Source organism: Anser brachyrhynchus (genome assembly GCF_964034855.1).
Source record: "Anser brachyrhynchus genome assembly, chromosome: 5".
NCBI lineage: Eukaryota > Metazoa > Chordata > Aves > Anseriformes > Anatidae > Anser > Anser brachyrhynchus.
Window position 1 is genome coordinate 21,238,255 of NC_137699.1, and position 20,986 is coordinate 21,259,240.

Consider the following 20,986-nt stretch of genomic DNA (forward strand, 5'->3'; position numbering starts at 1 on the left):
ACCTTCCTTTTCTTCTACTCAACCCAGTCATCAGGTTAGAGGAATAAATTTTCAGTACCTGTGATCTGGTCCTTCTAGAAAATGTTGGACAGCTCTACAAAACTGTGTAAAACTCCATAATTCTTCCACTTAGAAGGTAACTCTTCCCCTCAAAGATTCCCTTTGGGATCCTCTTCTCCACAAATGAAGCCCAATCCCTTAGTAAACTTTACCTCTTCTTCATGAAGACACTTCCTTATTCACAAAGGTCAGCTTGACCTGGGAACTTTTCTTTCTTTCTTTTCAGACCTCCCACACACAAGCACAGTGCTTCAACTGTAAGGACAGAAACAAGCGCAAGCATGCAAGCTTGTGTTATGACATGTTTTATTCCAAACACTAAAATCATGAATGCAGATCACCACCTTATTATATGCGTAGTGGTCTTTCATGTTCTGCAGCCAGTGTAATCCTTTATGATCCATTTGAAGAACAAAATGCCAACCTTATAAAATGTTTGAGACTCTGATGCCCATTTGAGCAGCAAGCATTTCTTCAGCAGCTTGCTGCTCCCACAGAACACGGATTTCTTTTCTTGTCATAATACTGTTTCCAGGTCAATAACAGGCATCAACATGAGCTGCAACACTGGTTGAAAAATCAGGCTTTGAAGTGCAGGATCTCTTTTTAAATGTCCGGAAGCAGTTGTTAAAAATTATTCATCCACTCCACTTTATTTTGTGCATTTCTACACTGCCAATGTTATGTAAAACATTCCTTCACCATGAAGGGAAATTTTAATATTTAATCCTATTTTTTCCATTCTTGAAGCATCCCATATCTCTTGGAGACGCATCAGACATAGCTAACCCAAATGCCACAAGCTGCAACTTTCATGAATTTTTTGAAGTTATTTGCAGTTTTCTCTTACGTACATTTCTAATGGAAGTAAAACATTTCTTCCTGTTATTAATTGTCCATTTTCAGCTTCTCCTTTATGAATACCTAGTGGGCCTCTGAAAAAATCTAACTGATGTCAAATGACCTATCACCTACAATATAGAACTGACTTTCTTGGGTTTTTTGTTTGTTTGTTTTGGTTTGGTTTGTTTGTTTGTTTTACAGAATGCCTATGGATATACATGTACTAACTATAAAAAAAAATCTGAAATGGCAGGAGACCTGTTGATGCTCAAGGCATGGTTTATGAACAGTTTTTAAAAATGCAGAAACTTATTTCAGTCTGAACCTGCAATGCTACTGAATGTCTGTAGCATGCTACCATTACCTGTCCACAATGTAAAGTATAAGAGGAATAAACAGAATTCTGCAGTTCCCAAAACAGCTTTGTTTAATGTTGGGCATAAAACAAGGATCCTGATTAGTAACTTCCATGGATTTCTCCCTTCCAGAATAGGCTCATTATAATGTGGACTGTGCCACAGCCATAATCTTCATACATATGATGTTTCCCAGCATTTTAAAAGAATCAGATTCAATCTTTCTGCCGTAGATGTTCACTTCCACTGTTTCATTGCAGGTGAATTTCTATCACTTGTACTCAACATACAATCCCTGAATCATGATATTCAGTATCAAAAATAACAAACCTGATCACAGCTGAAGATTGAGCATCTGCTGTACTATATCTTTTAATCAAGGTTAATTCTGCCATCAAAAATCACTGCTGCTACTGGCCCACCCTTAACATTTTTGTCACAAATCTCACATTCAAATTGAGTATATTCTACTAAAATCCATAAAATTGGTGTTTCCTACTGAGTGACCAATAGGAAACAGTTTTAGAGGTAGTCTACTCCATAAGAAACAACAGATCTCCAGTCTGTAGTGGACCTCATCAGTGGGTAGTACCCTCGCGGCACAAAAGGCCAACTGGCTACGGATCTATGTTAACTAGACCGTACACAGCAGGTGGAATTATATTTTTTCCTCTCTTTCCAGCACTTGTGAGACTGCACTGGGAGTACTGTGTCCAGTTTGGGGCTCTCTACTACAAGAAATACAGGGGCATACTGGAGTGAGCTACTGCAGAAAACCACCAAGATACTTAAGAGGACTGCAGTACATAATGCACCAGGAGAGGCTGAGAGAAGTGGGCTTATTCAGCCTTAACAACAGTGGGTGAAGAAGAGATCTCATTTCTGTCCACAGCTATCTAATGTGACATCACAAAGAAAATGGAGCCAAAGGTGTAGAGAGATAAGGCAAAGACAGGAAGATACTTTTAAATATTAAGAAAATCTTTTTTGCCATGAGATGGTCAGACACTACAAGTTGGTCAGGGACACTGTTGAATCCATTTCCTTGGAGATATTCAAAACCTGGCCAGACACAGTCCTGGACAACCTGCTCTACCTGACCCTGCCTGAGCCAGTTCTCCAGACCAACACTCTCTGATGAGGCTCTTTTAGATATTCTGTGCATGGAGGCAGTAATTTTTAAAATCAAAACTACTGTTTGGAAAAAGTTACAAGGGATTTCATTTTATTAAACTGATACTGCATTATTCCGTCAGCTTTACAGGCACATTGCCCTTGCCCAGCTCCACTCAGCCTTCTTTCACTTGTAAGGGCTAATTCAGTGATCCACATCCCACCACTACGGGTTTAGTCAGTCATGTTCTGCTAGCATGCAAGCTTACATGTTTAGGAAAATAATTGATCAGTTCTATTTCTAAAACTGGCATAAATAAAGTAATTCTATGAGAACTGATATTATAGACCTTTGACAAAATTTGCTTAGTCATATCAACATGAGAGAAAAATACACGAAGGAGCACTGTCATTACGTTCTGACACATCTCATATCCATTTATGAAATATGCCACAAATAATACTAGCCAAAACTACTTAGCTGATGCCTTTTTCTTCAATGATTTCCTAAGTAAGAGGAACACCAAAAAGACTCACCAGAGCTTCCAGAAACATCCTACACAACAACATAAGAACAAGTTTACTGTGTCAGAATCATATTTCCCATATCCCAGCTGCAAGGAACAATATTTAAAAAAAAAAAAACAAAACTGATATTCTGTCCAAGATCCCACATTCTCCCATTCTCCAATCATTTTCAGTGCAGGCATTTCCTCAAATAGATGAATTTCTGTGTTCAGTAACATTTAGTAGATTTCTAGGTATTGATTTGTCCTGTCTCCTCTGAAATTCAGAAAAGCTTTTCACATTTCAACACACTTAAGACATCATTTTTGCTTACAGGCGCTCAGAATCCCAGGTCAACCAAGCACACAGAAAAGTAAAGATTTGTAATATATGTTTTTTTTTATTATCATTAACAAAAATATTCAGATTAACAGCAGTAACTGTAGTATTAACACAGATAACCAAGGTAACCAATAGGTAACCAAGTGACAAAGAACAAAACCCTGTCCCTAGCACTAGATATCTTACAGTGCAAGTATCAGATAAGATAAGGGACAGGAAACTATTTAGAACCAATAAGGCAAGGACAGCTAGCAGCACAAGCAATGATATCTTGTTACAAATAGCTTGATGCTCCCATACTTTTGTAGGCATCTCAGGTAAAGAACATCTTGGGAGGAGAGATGAACTAATGAACTAAATAAAAAAGTTTAGTTATAAAGGAGTCCTGGACCAAGCATAAGGGGTGGCACGAAAACATGTATTTGCAAATGTAGTAAGCAGGGCTGGTCTTGTAACTTGAAGGATAAGGTCAACAAATAGAAACAGTAACTAAGATAGAGCTGGGTGAAGAAGGAAGGTCTTGATATTTATGGCAAGTTGCTAATATTTGATGCAGCCACCAGAGCCAGTGGAGATATACAGAGACATGGTTAGAGTGACAGTCTGTCACTCTGAAAGTGAACTCTGTAAAAGGACTCCAGACAGATAGGGCTGTAAAAAGAATAATCCTCATTGGTAGTAAGGATGAGCATTTAACTGAAGAGTAGGCAAGAAAACACATACAGCAGGGATGTCAGGCAGAAAAACCCTGCCAGGCACGGATGTTGTCTGAATTCAAGGAACCTTAAGAACAAACCAGAACAGTTATACCAGGCCAGTAAAAATATACAGCACCGACAGAGTGTTCCTTTCCCTGATATCCCACATCGGCATCCAGCCATCAGCTGTGGAAGAACTTCCTGAAGTAGAGTTGCCTCAACACCGTCATGTTAATAGCCACTCAAAGAAATAACAGAGTAACGCCCAATCCATTTTTAAACCTGTTTACATTTTGATCTCTAAAGCATCCTTAGGCAAGGAATTCTGCCATTTAATGTACATTATGGGAGAAAACGGAAAAAAAAGAAGAGAGAGAGGGAGCAACTTCTCTTATATGTTTTAACTGTTTCCTGAGAACTTTACAGGATGTTTCCTTGTTCTTATTATATTAGAGTTAATTAATGATTGTTCCCTGATTGCCTTCTTCAGGCCTTGCATGATATTATAGACCACTTACCTCATTTATCTTTTTTCCAAGATGGTGTATCCTAGTTTATTTGACTTCTCTTCTGACAAAACTCCTTCCACATATCTTATCAGTCTTAATGGCCTTACCTTGAACTACAGTATTTTTTTGAAATAATTCTGAATTGAACAAAAGTACACACAATACATTGACTGCACACCCTGTGGATTTATAGATTGGCATAATTATACCAGTGTTTATGATTTCTGTTTCTTTTTCTATTTCTTCCCCACCAATTTGAAATAAATATTCTATTTACCTATTCAATTGTTGCTAAGCTATGAGGGAGAGGTGTGCATCAGTGAGACTGCCAAATCATGTGCTTGTCCTATGAGACAATATGGCCGTGTTATCTCAAAAAGTAGATGGAGGGCTTCGAAAAAGAACTTCAGGAGATCTGTTTTGACTATGAAAATCTAAGCTAGGAAATAAAGGAGGAGATGACAGAGAAGTGAGGCTATGCTTTCACTGAGATAGAAATGCCTTAGGCCTGTGAATCATCTGCAAAGAGATGATACTTTAATTGTGCTTCCACATAAGATTATGCAAAGATGAAGAGCAGAATGAGGGAAAAGAATGGGGGCGGCTGAGAGACAACACGTTACAGAACTCCCACTTGAAGCTGGGTGGAGAATGAGAAAGATTCTCCAAAGGATGCACTGAAGTGATTAAAACATTGAAAGGCAGCAGAAAGATGACATTAGTCGAGAAGTCACAGGGCAAAAAGAACAGGAACGTGGTCAACTTTTTCAAATCTGGTTGACAGGTTGAGAGGATCAAAGCTTAATATTGAAAGTGGAATTCACTCAATGATTTGGAAGTCAATATCTTGTATGGGAGACATTCTCAGAAGCAATACTGCAATCACTCCTCTTAGTTGCATACACCTCTGCTCACTCTATGTACTTGACATTTTTGTTTGGTTCTGCTTCAGCAGCATAGGACCACTGTACATTACTAAGCAGCCTTACTCTTATCACTGCATTTATCGGGATTTTTTGTATAGCAACTAAATTTGCCTTATACAGCCTTCTGAGCAGAAGCTAAACAGACTGAGGTAGTATGAATCCTAACTGGAACTGAGTACCACACAACATTACAAAACAGCTCCTGCCTGTAGCAGGAACTGTGCTGCAAGTAGAAGGATGGCCCCACTGCTATGGATCTGCAGCTCTTTTTCCTCACCCATCCCCAGATCAGTTAACCAGGTTAGCCACCTTCTGTTAAGCTTCATCTCACCATGGATGGTAATTACCGGAAAATGTAATTATTGCAGTTTATCACCATGAGTTCTCTCCAAAGAATCTGTCCATGAAGTAGGACAGCCTAGGCAAAAATTAGTCTTTAAAAAAATTTTGGATCCTCACATTTTTCTCTATTTTGCATTCTCATCTTCCATGAAAATTGTTGTATAAATGTGCTACAGATCGCAAAACAGACAAAATGAGTAAGAAACTCTATAAACTGATCTCTTTTCCAATGATTACACATGCATACACACATACTTGCACACACTCCTATATATCAATAACTTCTGAAAACACAAATGTAAATGAAATATTAATCTTCCAAGCATTCCACTTTCTCGTTGCACATGAAAGGAAGAAAAGAAAAGAAAAGAAAAGAAAAGAAAAGAAAAGAAAAGAAAAGAAAAGAAAAGAAAAGAAAAGAAAAGAAAAGAAAAGAAAAGAAAAGAAAAGAAAAGAAAAGAAAAGAAAAGAAAAGAAAAGAAAAGAAAAGAAAAGAAAAGAAAAGAAAAGAAAAGAAAAGAAAAGAAAAGAAAAGAAAAGAAAAGAAAAGAAAAGAAAAGAAAAGAAAAGAAAAGAAAAGAAAAGAAAAGAAAAGAAAAGAAAAGAAAAGAAAAGAAAAGAAAAGAAAAGAAAAGAAAAAAGAAAAGAGAAGCATTCTTAACTAATATAATAACTTCAGTTATTAACAATCCCTTAGAAAATAGATAAATTAATTATAATTAGCTCCCACTTGGATAATTTTGCATATAGCATTTATATGAGGGAACTGGTAAAAAAAAAAAAGGCAAAATCAACACATACATTTTCTTAAATAAAGAACTTGCATAAAACAAAGTCAGGCACTCAGTTCCTCTTTCATTCCATATGATACACAGCTGCGTCAATCCCATCAGGAAACAGGCAACAGGAAATTCTTAACATTCTGAAGAGAAATCTAAAGATGTGTCTCATCACCCGTCCTCCTAAAAGTGCTTTTCAATTGTCTAAAAGACATTTACACCAGTTCTAAAATTAATTACTTTACTGAGCTTTTTAGCAGCTACGGGCCTCATTAAGTAGCTAACAAGGAGTCACAAACATATATTTTTGTAAGTTGCCTTCACTTTTTCATTTCCTCCATCCCAAAATATAAATCAATATGGAGAGGTTGACACCTATGGACAAAATCAAAGCCAAGTACCTCAGCTATTGGAAAATATTCCTTCATAATGTGCTGCTCCTGTGTTATTTGTGTTTCTAACTATAGCTCTTGCATATATAATTCCATTATACTTTTATAAATCACCGTTTTGAAAAATGCTTTTGAACCATTAATATATTTTCCTGGTTAAAATTCTTTGAGATGTTCTTAACAAGAGTCTCAGATAATGAATTTGGGCAAACTCTGGAACAGTCTTTACAGTATTATCATTCTCATTAATTTTCAGAACTACCCACTGTGTTGAGATGATTGTCATGGGCCTAAGACTTCAATTTGGCTAAATATTTTTGCATATATTTCAACATATAAGTAACTAACAGATGTTTAAAATGTTAAGTTCACATTCTAGAAATAGTTAAATGTTTACTGTAATATCATAATTTGGTTTTGCACTCATTTTTATTTTGCTGCTTCTATCTTTAAACACTCCTTTACTGTCCTGGTTGGCTGTAGACAAAATGCTTTAAAATGACTTCACAAGGAAATAAAACATACTCGATTTAGTAAATACAGCTGTGCTTTTAAAGAGAAAAAAAAAAAAAAAAACACTTAACAGTACCACAAATGAAAAACAAAGAAATGAAAAGAAAACACTTAATGCTAGAAATGTTACTTTTACCTAAGGTCCAGATATCATGTAAACCATTTTAAATTGTTTGCATAATAAAAGCTTTTAAATTCATAGTTTGTATTCACTTTAGAAACCTAATATGTTCTGCTGTCTTACATCATTACCAGAAGGCTGTAATACATGAAAAAAAAAAATTACTTTAAAAATGTTAATACGCAGCATATACAGTATCTTACTTAAGTCCAGATTATTCTTTTTTCTCTGCTTTTTTTGTTATCTTTGAAGACTGCTTCTGTTTCCATTGTTTCATCCTTAACCATTCACATATCAGAGCAATAAGTATTTCATTACTGGTTTATCTGTCCAGAGGCTTGAGAAGCAGTAACAATTAACCCTCCCTTCACAGTGATTGATACAGGCTTTGCTTTCAATTTGTTCCACTACACAGATCATGAAATTCTGAATGCGATCATCCTTATTGACCTACACTTTCAAACACACGGCTACAATGAGATGAAAGTAATTATTAAAAGGAACACAGGACTACTCAATGCTGAAACAAAGTCTTGAAAAATCTTTTGGATGACCTTCTCATAAAACTGGCATTATTTGATGTGAAATAAAATGATGGATTTGCTTCATAATCTGGAAATATTAAATTTAAATCTCATCAAGGTACGATATCATTATATCATGTAAGCTCAGCTCTAATGTCGTATCAGTTCATATCTGACGTGATAAACACTGACTTCAACAGGAGTGATCATGGTAGGATCAGGCCCTATATATTTTAAAAGTTCTTCCATCAGCTTTATTTTACAACAGCACTGTTTGAAATACAGTGTTAAAAATGACAAGGTTGTAATTACTCTTCTACGATAGTCTGTTTCAAAAAGGCACAGTTTCTTTTTAAGAACCTGGACTTCTTGAGGCACCTAATGTAAATAAGTACACAGGAAATTCAGACTGCTAAGGAAAAATGAAAAACTCAAGTCAGATTTCCATCATCGACTGAGATGAACCAAACCCTATACGCCACTGCTGGAGACTTACTGCAGTGGAAAACAAGTGTTTTTCATAAACTCCTGAAAAATAACCCCACCAAAATATTAATTTCTTGTAATTGATACAGTTTTGAAAAATGTAGAAGGGTTGGTGGGTGAATGGTAATGACAGAACTGTTTAAAATATGGGTTGCAGTCAAAGAAAATCAGGGCAGAAAACTGTGCAGAAGGATGTTCTTACAGGCCCGAGGCTCTAATCACAAAACAGAGTGATGGAGATGAACCAATACTGCATGGATTAGCAATGAATTATTTTGAACTATAATCATGTGCCAGCACAAAGGGGAGGTAAAAACTAGCCATTACTCACAAGCTGATCTGCAGATAAGAAGAAAAAAAAAAAGTAAAAAGAGGAAAAAATTTATATGCTAAACCGAGTCAGGAGAATAATGAAAATCTAAAATGTTGTTACACTTCAAGTAACATTCTATTTAATGTCTTTCGTGTACTGTATAATATTGAGTATTTACACAATACAATCTGTAAGATGCTGGGGCTAAAGCGGGGTTAAATCAGACAACTCTTCTGTAAATTAGCACTGGATAATATGCGTTGAAAAACATCCTAATAGAAGAGCTAGTTTTAAAATAACACACATTGGTACTAATTTCTCCCACCGTAAAGCTGCAGGAAATACATATATATGTTCATACAGAGAGATAGGTAAAGATATATGCAAATGTGTATATGCACATGCACACTTATGTATACATATGCATATATAATGAGGGATTTAATTTCCATTAGTCCATTTGAAAGCAAAGCACCACCATCTTAAGATTCAACGTTAGTTTTCCCACTTGGGGAAAAAAATAAAAAATGTTAGAACTAATTTTGTGAGAAAAGAAAAATCAAAACTGCTATCCACAAAGATTCCTGAGATTCTTATGAACAGACTGTTTAAATGAAGAGCACTTTAATCAGTAGAGGAATCCTCACGTTTCTAATGTCTTGCTGTGCATTCTGCAGGTTATAGTAGCAGCTGGTAGAGGTCATATATCTTTTGTGAGCATCCCAAAAAGGCTCACTGCCAGACTGTTAAATTATGAATAAGCAATGAACAAAAGAATGCAGATACGGTGGTGACAAGATAATCCAAGCAAATTTATCTATGACAAATTTCACAGGATTAACAAATTACATTTACACAGAACAATAAAAATGTGCAAAAAAAATGATGAGCCTACTTTTCCCTCACAGCATTAGAAGAAAAAAAATCGCCATTCCAATGCATGTATTTACATTTAACTTTATCTAAAGTAAGACATTTATAGCATGCTGAAGACAATCAACTAGCATTATTTCCTTTCAAGCAAATACACATACTGTGTCTATCTAACATATAACATATGCCTACACTTTACAGTATATGTGTATACAAGTCAGTGGAATATTTTTAAAGTTTTCCTCACAAGTAGTAACAAGCAGAACAAATATACAGTAATTCTAATTTTGCTTTTCAGGTGAATATTCTAATATTCTCTATCAGACAGAAGACACTTTTCCCTAGCCAATTTGTTCTTTTTTCCTATTTGAACCAAACAAATATTGTAATACATGGTAATTACTACAATAAAAAATAAGTAATGAACAGGATTTAAATACTTCTTTGCAATAGTATTGCAAAACCATTAAGCAAAATTTTTAAAAAAAAAAAAGGTCATCACTCCAAAATGTTTCCTACATGATGAAAGAATCTAAATAATGAATGTTCCTAAAGATGCCCATTCAGTATGTCAAATCATTCAGGGGAGAAAAAGAGGGAATCTGCAGTGTTTGCTACATCCTACAGACTGCTACTCCAATCTTGATAAGTGATACAAAAAAAAAAAAAAAAAACAGCTCTCAGAAAGCACGGAATAACAGTTTCCAAATCACAAATCCATATAAAGGCATTTTTCTTTCTGTTAACAAAGTTATAAAAGGAAAGACGGCACCTCTTAGATTCAAAATCTGAGTGCAAGTAGAGTGACTAATAAAAGGAGTAGCATATATATGTCTGAAAGATCTGGAATCTGCTGTATCTTCTCTATCACTCCTCTCCTGTGAAGTCTGTATTTTCTGTCACCTCCATTTATTTCTTGTTGTTTGTTAACCTAAAGCAGTTGTTTAGTAAAAATAGATCTTGGATAAAAATGGGCCTTCTCAAATCGTATATATCATTTACGTATCAAATGTATGTTCTTGTTACACAGCACTCCCTACAAACAGGAAACCTCACTATTAAGGAGAACATCCAATTAATTAAGATACTTTAGTAAACTACTTGGATCCTTCAAACACTGCTACTTGAGTACCATTTATCTAGCTCATTCAGCCATTAAAAAAAATTACTGTAGTTTTGATTTTCGCCAAGAAATACAAGTTTTGTTGTACATCTGAGTAGCAGCTCAGAAAGAATGAATAAATAAAGCAGCCCAATGCATTTGTTTCTCTTTTTATGTTCATCTTCTATTTGTTACCGACCAAGAGAAAACGGTTGTTTTTTGTTGTTGTTGTTTGGGTGTTTTTTTACAATGTAAATTTTTTTGAGAACCTCCTGTCCATACTATTAGTAATTTATGCAAAGGGAAACCAAACATGCCAATCCTACAGCTGACTATACTCAGACAAATAAAATCAACTACATTTTTTGCAGCTGTGAAGGTTGAAGGATAAGTACCCCTGGCAGCTATTCTCTTTTTAAAAGACTTTTTCCCCCTTTTTAATCCTGCTGCCAGCACTGTACAGATTCAGTCACTCAGTTCTTTCTGTTGACCTCAACCTTGACCTGTGAAGACTGCCCACTTACATTTTTTTCCCACAAAGTAACATATTCTGCCTCCCATCATCTCTGGGAAAAGACAGCTTTCTAACAAGCATTCTTCTCAAATTTGGTATGTCACACTTTAGCTAAATGAATTACAGCCTTGGAAGGACAATTCTGAGCCACCTAAATCGTATAAGCCTAGGCTGTGAGTAAACCAACCATAAATGTGAATATGCACATGACTTTCAGACATGAAACATCAGCAAAAGAAAAACAGATGATGCCCCCCTCCCCCAGACAAAATAGAAATGTATCAGGTCTGTGCCTAAATTCAAGCAAAACTATACCCTTTAGGATTTAATCCAAACTGACTGTTCAAAGACTATTCATTACTCAATAAAATTCAGTTTAAAACAATGTATTGTGTAATGAAGCTTGTTCTAAATGCCTTTTAGAGACAAAATTCCCAGGCAAGTATTTAAAAGGGGGCTTATAGGATTTAGGTGCCCATATTTCACTGAAATGCAGTATGTGTTAGATGCCTAAATCCAATAGACTCTTCAGAAAATCCAAGCTCCAGGGACATAATTGTAGATTACATACATACATATTATTCAGACCACATCCCGTAAGTTCACTATATACATATGTAAACCTAAGATGCCTGCAGGTAATGGTACAGCACTTTTCCACTTAAATTATTTAACGTAAGTGTTGAACTTCTATTATATATCAAGCTAACAGCTAATTTTAAGTTGCAATCAAGCCATTCTCTGAAAGCACTTTATTTCAGTGGAGGTTTTGCCTGTAAAAGAAATGTAAATTCCTCTAACGAAGGCAGTGTAATCTTTGAATACGCAGTCAAAATGGGGGCTGGAATTTTATTCCTAGTACTAACATTGACATCTTCTGCCACTTCTGCTAGTTTTCAAAAATGTTTTGTAACTATCTCATCAGTAAAACATGTATAATAATGTTGACAGCCTTTTCTAAGCACACTAAGCTATATTTAAAAAAATAATAATCAACAAAAACAACAGCAAAAACAACATAGCTACAGAAATACTTAGCATTAACACTAAATTCTTCTTCAGCTGTTGTAATGACATCGGTGAGAAGTTCCCCGGAACAGACAAATGGCAAGAAATGGCCTAAGAGTGAAAGTCCAAAACACAAAACACACAAACTGTTGGGAAAATCACCTGCAACAAATCTTCAAAACTCCACTTTTGGTAATCCATTTCAAATCCTTGCTTACATATCACTCGTTCTATAATGTGACTGACTCTTGCCTGCACGCAAGATACATAACTCTCAGTATCGGGCTGCAGCAGACTGAGATCAGAATCTCCTTGAGGACTGTTCCATCTTTACTTGAGAATCTCAGGACTTTCATGTTTTATAATAATACACAGATGCTAAGTCCAATCCTCCTCCCACTAAAGTATGCTAAAGCTTGTCATTGTCGTCTCACTGAGAATAAATTCATATCTATTGAATTATATAGTAAAAATACTTTTATCCTTACTTGTGATTCCCTGGAGTATACTTTAATTATATGGATAATTTCATTTGGGACTTTTTAAAGATTAAGGTACAACTTGAACTCAATATTTTCCCAAAACAGGGTCCAGTTCTGCCAAGTTACAGACACAAATACTATCCCACCCTTACCGTACCTTCTTTGTCCTGTGTAATAGTCTACTATAGAATACAAAATTAATGAATATTTTTACTACTCAGAATCCTGTTCAAATCAATGGCACAACACTCCTATTCATTGACTACGACTTTGTGTATTGCAAAACTACTGCTCGAGCTAGTCACAAAACAATGCTCTAGTCATATAAGACACGGCAGCAACCATTTTATTCTTACTATAGTACATCTTCTTATGCAGCAAAATGCAATGTTATTACAAATTATCCTTGCTATGCAAAGTCCTATTAAACAAAAAGTCACACACCTCATTCGCACTAATGGGACTTTGTATATTAAAAATTACATGCAGTAGGCTTGTAAATATTACACAGAAAGAAATTGAAAAAGATGCAATTATTATGAAATAAAATTTCAAAACATTTCCTCTTATGGCCATAAATCTTTGGCAGCCTCTTTCAAAAACGAAAACAAAAAGGCAAACATTAAGCATAAACAAACAAACAAAACAAAACAAATGATTGGGGGGGAAATGAAAAGTTATGGCTATGTACCTTGACATTAAAATATAAAAACAAATTTCCAGGCTGACACCCCACAGAACAAGTTCGCTTAATTCATTTTAAAATAACGTGACTAACGCTGAAATCTCATCTCACATGAGGTGCTTTTACACCTGCAAGAGTTTCCACTGACAATAATACAAAATGAATCCAATAGACTGACTGAACGTAAGGTTCACTCACATGAGATGAGATTTCAGGAAATGTCTCATAACATTAAACTTAACAACAACAACAACAACAAAAATGATGCTGAATTAAAATTCTGCCACTTTTGTGAAAGGGCTTCATCTTACTGACCTCACTAGGAGCAGAATCAATCCCAAAATTTTTATGAAATGATAAGAGTTAATTTTCATGTTCAGTATCAGCTATTTGAAATTCTTATCTTAGAATACATTTTCCAGTAAAGAAGGTATCATTATAAAGATAGTTTTATGAAAAAAAAATATTTATTTAAACTATTTGTATTTTTTAGTAAGAATGCTGATGAACCTAATGCCTCAAACGTCAATTTTTCAACAACTGTTTTACATCACTCTCGCAGTAAAATTCCCATCTGGGCTGGCAACTTGTGTGCCAAGTTTCAAACAAACGTGATTTGAAACTGCCAATATGTTAGAGTCTGAAACTCCAGTGAGACATTAATAAAAGGAGACGGATGTTGACAATATATCCTGATGTTCTCTATAAAATACCTACAGTTCTGGGTGCTGGATTAATCTGTTATCGTAACTCTCTAATTATTTAAAATGTATTAATAATATAGGATTACAATACAGTATCCCTATAATGGTATAAAACAAGCTAACTAGATATAACTTGTAAGAAAAAAAAAACACAGTTGTGCTGTAAAGAATGCAGAAACAGAGCTGCAGACAAAACCTTGTTATTCGGAATCCCATTAGTTACTGAAAATATGTAATATAATTTTTGTTGATCAATACTCTCATGTAAGCTCTAAATAATGTATGATTCCAGTGGAGAAAAATGCAGCAAATCAAATATGGTGGGAGAATGTTTCAAATTATGAAGAGTAGTATGACTGCTAATCCATAAATCAGAAATAGGAAAGATTGTTGTAATGTGGGAGGGCTCTATTTAATAAAGGTCATTATAACTCCTGGCTCTAGAGCTATAAGATCTAATATCCTCTCTGGTAGCTCTATGATATGCCCATGCATTACTGTTCTTGTTGACAGTCTGTTGCCTTGGAAATATTTCATTATTTCAGTTTTTCCATTTGTAGACCCTTGGCCTTGTGATATGAAGGCCACCCTATTTCATATTTTCGATTATCATTTAAGCAATCTTCTGGAGCTATTTATATAAAAGCAAGTGTTAGACAATGCATATCATCATTTATCACTGCTATGTTTAAGCTCATGCTCTAGAAAGAAATGCCAAAATAAAGGTTTTTTTTTTCTCTTTCACTTTAAACCAATAGCACTCTGATATTATGATATGCTTTACAAATCAATGCTGGCATATCATATGCATGACACTTCTGTCTATTTAATTTTCTTGGTTATATATCCACACAATTGAAAAACCCTAAACTCCTACTGTAACTGTAAAATTTGCTAACACTCATAGTTTAAAAGAAAATCAAATTATGTGTGCAACTTCTCAAACATCCTTTCAAAAATCTAAACAGGTGGAAAAGTTTCAAAACAATTCAAGTGCCTACTTGCATCAAAGACTACCACCTTTTATATTTGTTTTGTAATTATTAACCTCTTGCTGGAAAACAATAACACCGTCTACCTAAATATTGTCAAAATGAAGACTAAACAAAGACCGTACGCAAAGTTCACTCATGGGATTCTTCATCTTGAGAACTAGTTTATTGAAGTAGCAACTAAGAAAAGAGCCTGCAAAACCCCTTAAGTAACTTATATGTGCCTGCGTTTCAAGTGGCTTGACATGTACAGCTGAAAGGATGTGTACAAAACAGCTAAAATAAACAGTTACACGGAAGACTTCGGGAGCACGTTGCAGAATTTTAAAGAAAAAGAACTCGAGGGCCTGTTTATTGAAGCATTGCTGTATCTTTTCAGTAACTTTTTAAGAGAACATGTAGATTGACATTATTTCTGATACAAAAGATGTCGTCAACTCGCACATGTGATATTTATGCCTAAACTATTCAGAGCATCATAAAGAACGGTAAGAAAGTGAACCCTAGGGGCAAAAGGCAACTGCTTGGACACTAGGCCAAGTTTGGGGCTATTAGAGTTCTAGGAATTTAGACTACTTTTTTTTCCCCTGAAATGATTACTCCTCCCACTCCCTACAGGGAAAAACTACTCCGATCCAACCTTTAAAATGACAGCATCAGAGCTGAACAAGAAGATGCTATTAAAGGGCATTAAATTAAATACAGTATATCCTCCTACAACTTCAATCAGAATTTCAGACCAAGTGTTATTTAGTTCAGCTCTCAAGTGGAGCAGAATAACAAATCGCGCACTTTGATTTACCTTCTCCGAATGCCAAATGGAGACAGGTGATAAAGAAAGCACTCATGCACAAGCTATGAAGTTTCCCCTAGAAATTAATTCTATCTTCAAGATTCCTATCTCAGAGAAATTCCCAAAATGGCACACAAATATGCTTCTGCTGGAGAGATTACTGAAGCTATCCTAGCAAATACACTTAGTACTAATATAGTGCTTTTCTCAGAAAGAAGACAGCGGAATTGTGTGTTGGGGGGGGGGACGGGACTTACTGATACAAATTGTTTTCCCAACAAAGAACTCTACAGCAGAAAAGCCTGCCGCTATAAGTGTTATTAGCACAGTAGAAATGCCCCTGCAGCCCCTGAAACGGGGAGCTTTAAAAAAACATTTATAGTTGAAGATGAGAATCTCTAAGTTATTGACTGCCGAGAATGCACTGTTTTCCCATTACATGTATCTCCAAATTCGGCTACATATCAATAGAGCCTTGTCAAAGCGCAACAGTTAATACTAATGCAGCCAACACCACCGCACTAACACTTCAGTAGCGAATATGAGATGTACGTATTCCTGATACGGGGCAGCCCACTTCCTTGGGAAAAATAACATAGCTATCTAGACAAAATCTGTGGGGTTTGGAAGCTATCCTGGAAACGCTGAACATACTGAAAAAAGAATAATAATAAAATAAAATAAAAAATAATTAAAAAAAATAAGTTTGAAATTAAGATTAAAATGAACCCAGTCCCCTACACTTTATTTTTCGTTAAATGTTTTTCAGGCTTACTTGTGCTGTGAAGTATAAACTGAGCAACACACGATCCAGCTACTTTTAAAAGCTGTCTAAATGTTAATTTTCATTTTTACGACAAGCCAGGAACCTTCCTCACCCCTTACCCTCCAGCTCCCTTCTGGCGACGAAGGGGGAAAAGAAAGACGGGATAAAAAAATAAGAAATAGAAAGCCCACCCGACCCCCTCCGGCTGCTCTCCTTGTGGGCACGCATCTCCTGGCGGTGCAGCACCGGAGCTGCGAGGACTTTTGTAAGAACCACAAAGTAACATCACATGAACTTGTACTCCCGTTTCCTACCAGGCACTTCTAGAAAGATTCACTTTACTACAACAAATCCGCTACGGGCAATTCGTGTCAGCGGCGCCGCAGATTAATAGCGCGCGGTCTCCCCCCAACAAAAGTGCCCGGGGGCGGCCGGGGGGGGGGCGGCCGGAGCTCATGGGGGGGGTGGGGGGCAGCGCACCCCGCTCCCGTCCCCCGCCCCCCCGCCGGGCCCCGCACGCCGCCCCCCGCCCGCCCGCGCACCGGCTCCGCTCTGCCCGCCCCGGGGGGCGCCGGCACCCGCCCGGCGGCGGCGGCGGAGGGCAAACGGGGGGGTGGGGGGGGGAGCAGCTGGCAGCGAGCCCCCCCCCCCAAGCTCCGGCCTAGCCGCACTTGAACCGCACCGGCGGGGCCGCCCGGAGAGCCGGGCCTGGCGCGGCGCCCCGCCGCCCCCCCGCCGCCGCCGAGAGGGGGGGGAGCCTCGGGGGGGGCCTCACGGCTCCGCGCACACACACACACAGACACACGCACACACACAGACACACGCACACACACACACGCACGCCCGCCCGCTCGCCGTGCGGCTGCCGGAGCGGGGCTGCCCGCGCGGCTCGCCCTGTGTCCGTGTGTCTGTCTGTGTGCGTGTGCGTCCGTGTGTCGGCGCGTGTGCGCGGCGGCCGGCGGTACGCATCGGGGGGAACTCCCGGTGCCCGGCGGGGCGAGCGGCGGGGGCCGGCGGCAGGTCCCCCCACCCCGGCATGGCAGCCAGCCCGGCCCCGGCCCCGGCCCCGGCGGCGGCGGCACGGCGCGGCCCGGCGCTGCTGCGGCTGCTGCTGCTGCTGCAGGTTCAATAAAGAGAAAGTGTTACCGTTCTCGCCTGGAAGGATCCTGCTGAAAGCTTGGCTTGGTGGGCGCCATCTTCCTGCTTTTTTTTTTTTTTTTTTTTTTTTCCTCCTCTCTCTCCCTTACTTTTCCCCCTCCTGATGTTGGTGTGTGTTGTGTGTCTAGCAGCAGCAGCGGCGGCAGCGATGGCCCCGGTTAGCCAGACAGGCTAAGGAAAAGTACTGAGGCCAAAGCATCGCGGGCTCCCGCTCCTCCGCGCGGTCCTGGTGCAGGTTGCTCGCTCGCTCGCTCGCTCGCTAGCGCTGCTGCAGCCGCTGCCGCCGTCCATAAGCCGAGGAGCGGAGGGAGCCGGGGCCCCGCCGGCCCCAGAGACATGCCCAGCGCAGGCAGCGGCGGCCGGCGGCGGCGGCGGCGGGAAGAGCGAGCCGCGGCGCAGCCCCGGCGGGCAGCCCGGCCGCTGGCATCGCCCGGCAGGTGCGGCACACACACACACACACACACACTCGCACACGCACACACACACACGCACACCCAGACACTCGCACACCCGCACGCCGCCGCTCGCACCCCCGCGGCCGCGGCCGGGCTCCGCGGGGCGCCGGGGCACGGGGCGAGCGGGGCGGGGGCTGGGGAGGGAAGGAGGGGAGTCAGGGCTCTCCGGGCTTGACCGCCGGGAAAGTATTTCTGGGCATTTTCCAGCTTGCTTCCCCGGCTCCGCTCCCACTCTGCGTGCAGCGGACGCAGGCTCCGCTGCCGGCGCAACAACGCCACTCAGTTGCAGTTTCGCACACTTTCCTCCGCCGGAGTCTGGGCTCCGGCGGCGAAGCGGGGCCGAGGCGGGCGGGAGGACGGGGGGGGGGAGCTCCCCGCACAGCTCCGCGGGCGCGGAGACCCCGCGGGCTCACCCCGAGCGCGGCCGGGGCATCCCCGTGGGCTCCCGCGGGCCCGGGCGGTGGCGGTGCTCACACCGACGGGAGGGGGGGCGGCGGGTTGCCCCCGGGCTGGGCGGCAGCGGCTCCGGGCAGCCCCGTGCCAGCCCCCGAGCCCCCTCCGCGGCCGGGGTCGCCCATGGCGGGGCCGGGGGTGTGCCGGGGGGCTCGAGCCGATCGGCCGGGGAAGGGAGCAGGACTTGATGCACCGGACGTTATGAAACTAAGCCCGAAAGAAAGGAGCGGGGGAAAGAAACCGCTATCTCTTAATTGTCTCCTCCAGGACGTCGGGAAAAGCCGGGCGCGAGGAGCTTTGGGACGAGAAAGCGCTCCTCCGCGGAAAGCTTCCATCTCCAAGGTAACTTCGCGGCTCGTTCCGCCGCCGCCTTGGAAGGACAGCCTGCCGGGCCTCATCCTGCTCCCGGGGAAACCCGCCCGGGGGACGGGTCAGCCCGGCCCGTCGGGAGCATTTCTCCGCGACAAACCTTTCCGCCACACTGCCGGGGGGGGTGGGAAAGAATAAAGAGGAGGGGGGGCTGAAGGGGAGGAGGGGACGGGAGCGCGCCTGCGAGCGGGGCAGAAGTTGCCGGAGCACCTGGAAGTTGGGTGCGCGCCGGCGGCCGGGGGGGCTCCTCCCGCAGCAGGCGGCCGGGCCCCCCTAACCCTGCGGGCCCCCCTAACCCTGCTCCCGGCGCTGCGCGGAGCCCCCCGGGAGGGAAGGAGGGAGGGGGGCACAGGGGGAAGCCCCCCGCCGCCGCCGCCCGCCCCGCGTCCGCGCAGCCTCCGCCGCGCAGGTGCGCAGCCGCCGGGGGAAGCGGCGCGGGCGCAGCCGCGGCCGGGGCTCGCCTCGGGGGTGCGGGTGGAGGGCTGGCGAGAGGGGCGACCTGCAAAGTGCCACGTGCCGTTTCTGTCCGGCACGGGTCTCCTCGCCTCCAAAAAGAAGAAGGAGAAGAAGAAAAAAAAAAGTTAACAGGTGTCACCTCGCTTTTTTGCAGCCACTCAAGAAGGTGGCGGCGGCCGCTGTATTTTAAGCATTTACAGAAAGCTCGAATTCAAAACCGTTCAAAGGAAAGAGCGCTGTGCTGCCTATAAGATACAGTTAATACTTGGAAGAAGTGCAAAAATGTTTCCCCTTGTTAGGTTAGTTTGCAAGACGTCCAGGCTGCTCTGGGTTCTTACCAGTCCGAGCGCTCGAGTATCTGCTAAGCAATATTTGGATTAGAGGTGTTGGGAGTTTGGGGAGAAGTGGTGCTTTCCTAACTTCTGCCTGATTACAGGCTGACATAATCAAACTATTAAAGGCGAGGTACTGAAAATTCGCATGCTGCCTTGTCTATATACTTCTGTTTAACTTAAAGTCTCCAGAGGTCTCTTTCATTTGTCTAAAAGCCAAACTGACATTTCTGACCCTTGACTTCCCCACTTCACAGACTAAACTATTGTGATTGCTGCCTGTACTTCCTCGTTAAAGTGTCCGTCAGTTTCCATTGTAATTTAAATATTTTATAAGTGACAAAAATCATACCGAAACCGTGAAAAGAAATCAACTTTAATCCATTCTTTATATCTCTCACAGTCAAGTTGGTTTAGATACGAAAGATTGGTGTGCTTGCTTGAGCAAAACGAGACTCGTGCTTAGTTTCAAATGGTCCTCAGCTGAGAAAGTGCTTGGGCATCATCAGGGATTATTTCAGGAGTATCAGCTTCCTATTTTTTTTTTCATTTAACAAAACCTACAAAAGTTACCAACAAACGTTTTCTGTCATGAGAATCAGATGGAAAATAGAGCTTGTGTTTTCCAAAACTACAGGAAGCAACTCAAAGTTGCTGAACAGCAAAATTATCTGAATCTGGCCTCTCAACCAATTGTTTGAAATATTACGTTAAAACTTTCTATGATTTTGCTTTTACATTATAGAGATGTTCAGTTCGGATACTTGTGATTATATCGCATTTTCCTCAGGATTTAATTTAATGCTATGTGGGAAAGCAAGATAGTTGGGACAGTGTCATTTTTATTGCATTTAGAGAAATGTAACTGTTTTGTTCCGATTTCAGCCTACATTTATTTATCTGTTCTCTGTCAGCTACTTTTTTTTTTTTTTTTTTTTTGAGGACTCGGCTTCGGTGCTAAGCTTATCATAGAGAAACCTACCAGAGCCAAACTTCAGGTTTTGCCTCGCAGAAGCACAA

The 20,986-nt window shown here is 40.5% G+C and overlaps 1 protein-coding gene across 10 annotated transcripts in view; it reads right to left on the reverse strand.

Annotated features, from left to right (window-relative positions):
• The window catches only part of NPAS3 (neuronal PAS domain protein 3), a gene marked incomplete at its 5' end in the record, with an annotated part of 615,455 nt that overhangs the window by 593,507 nt on the left and 962 nt on the right, over positions 1–20,986 (reverse strand). For 4 of the 10 annotated variants that reach the window (XM_080592654.1, XM_080592653.1, XM_080592652.1 and 1 more), the window contains one exon: positions 17,890–18,197. The exons of 3 other annotated variants lie outside the window; for them this stretch is intronic. In XM_080592654.1, coding sequence (XP_080448780.1) covers positions 17,890–17,939 — 50 coding nt within the window. Of the gene's footprint in view, positions 6,063–17,889; positions 18,198–20,986 lie in introns of those variants that run through there. 3 more of the 10 variants (XM_080592655.1, XM_080592647.1, XM_080592651.1) reach the window with 2 other exon arrangements.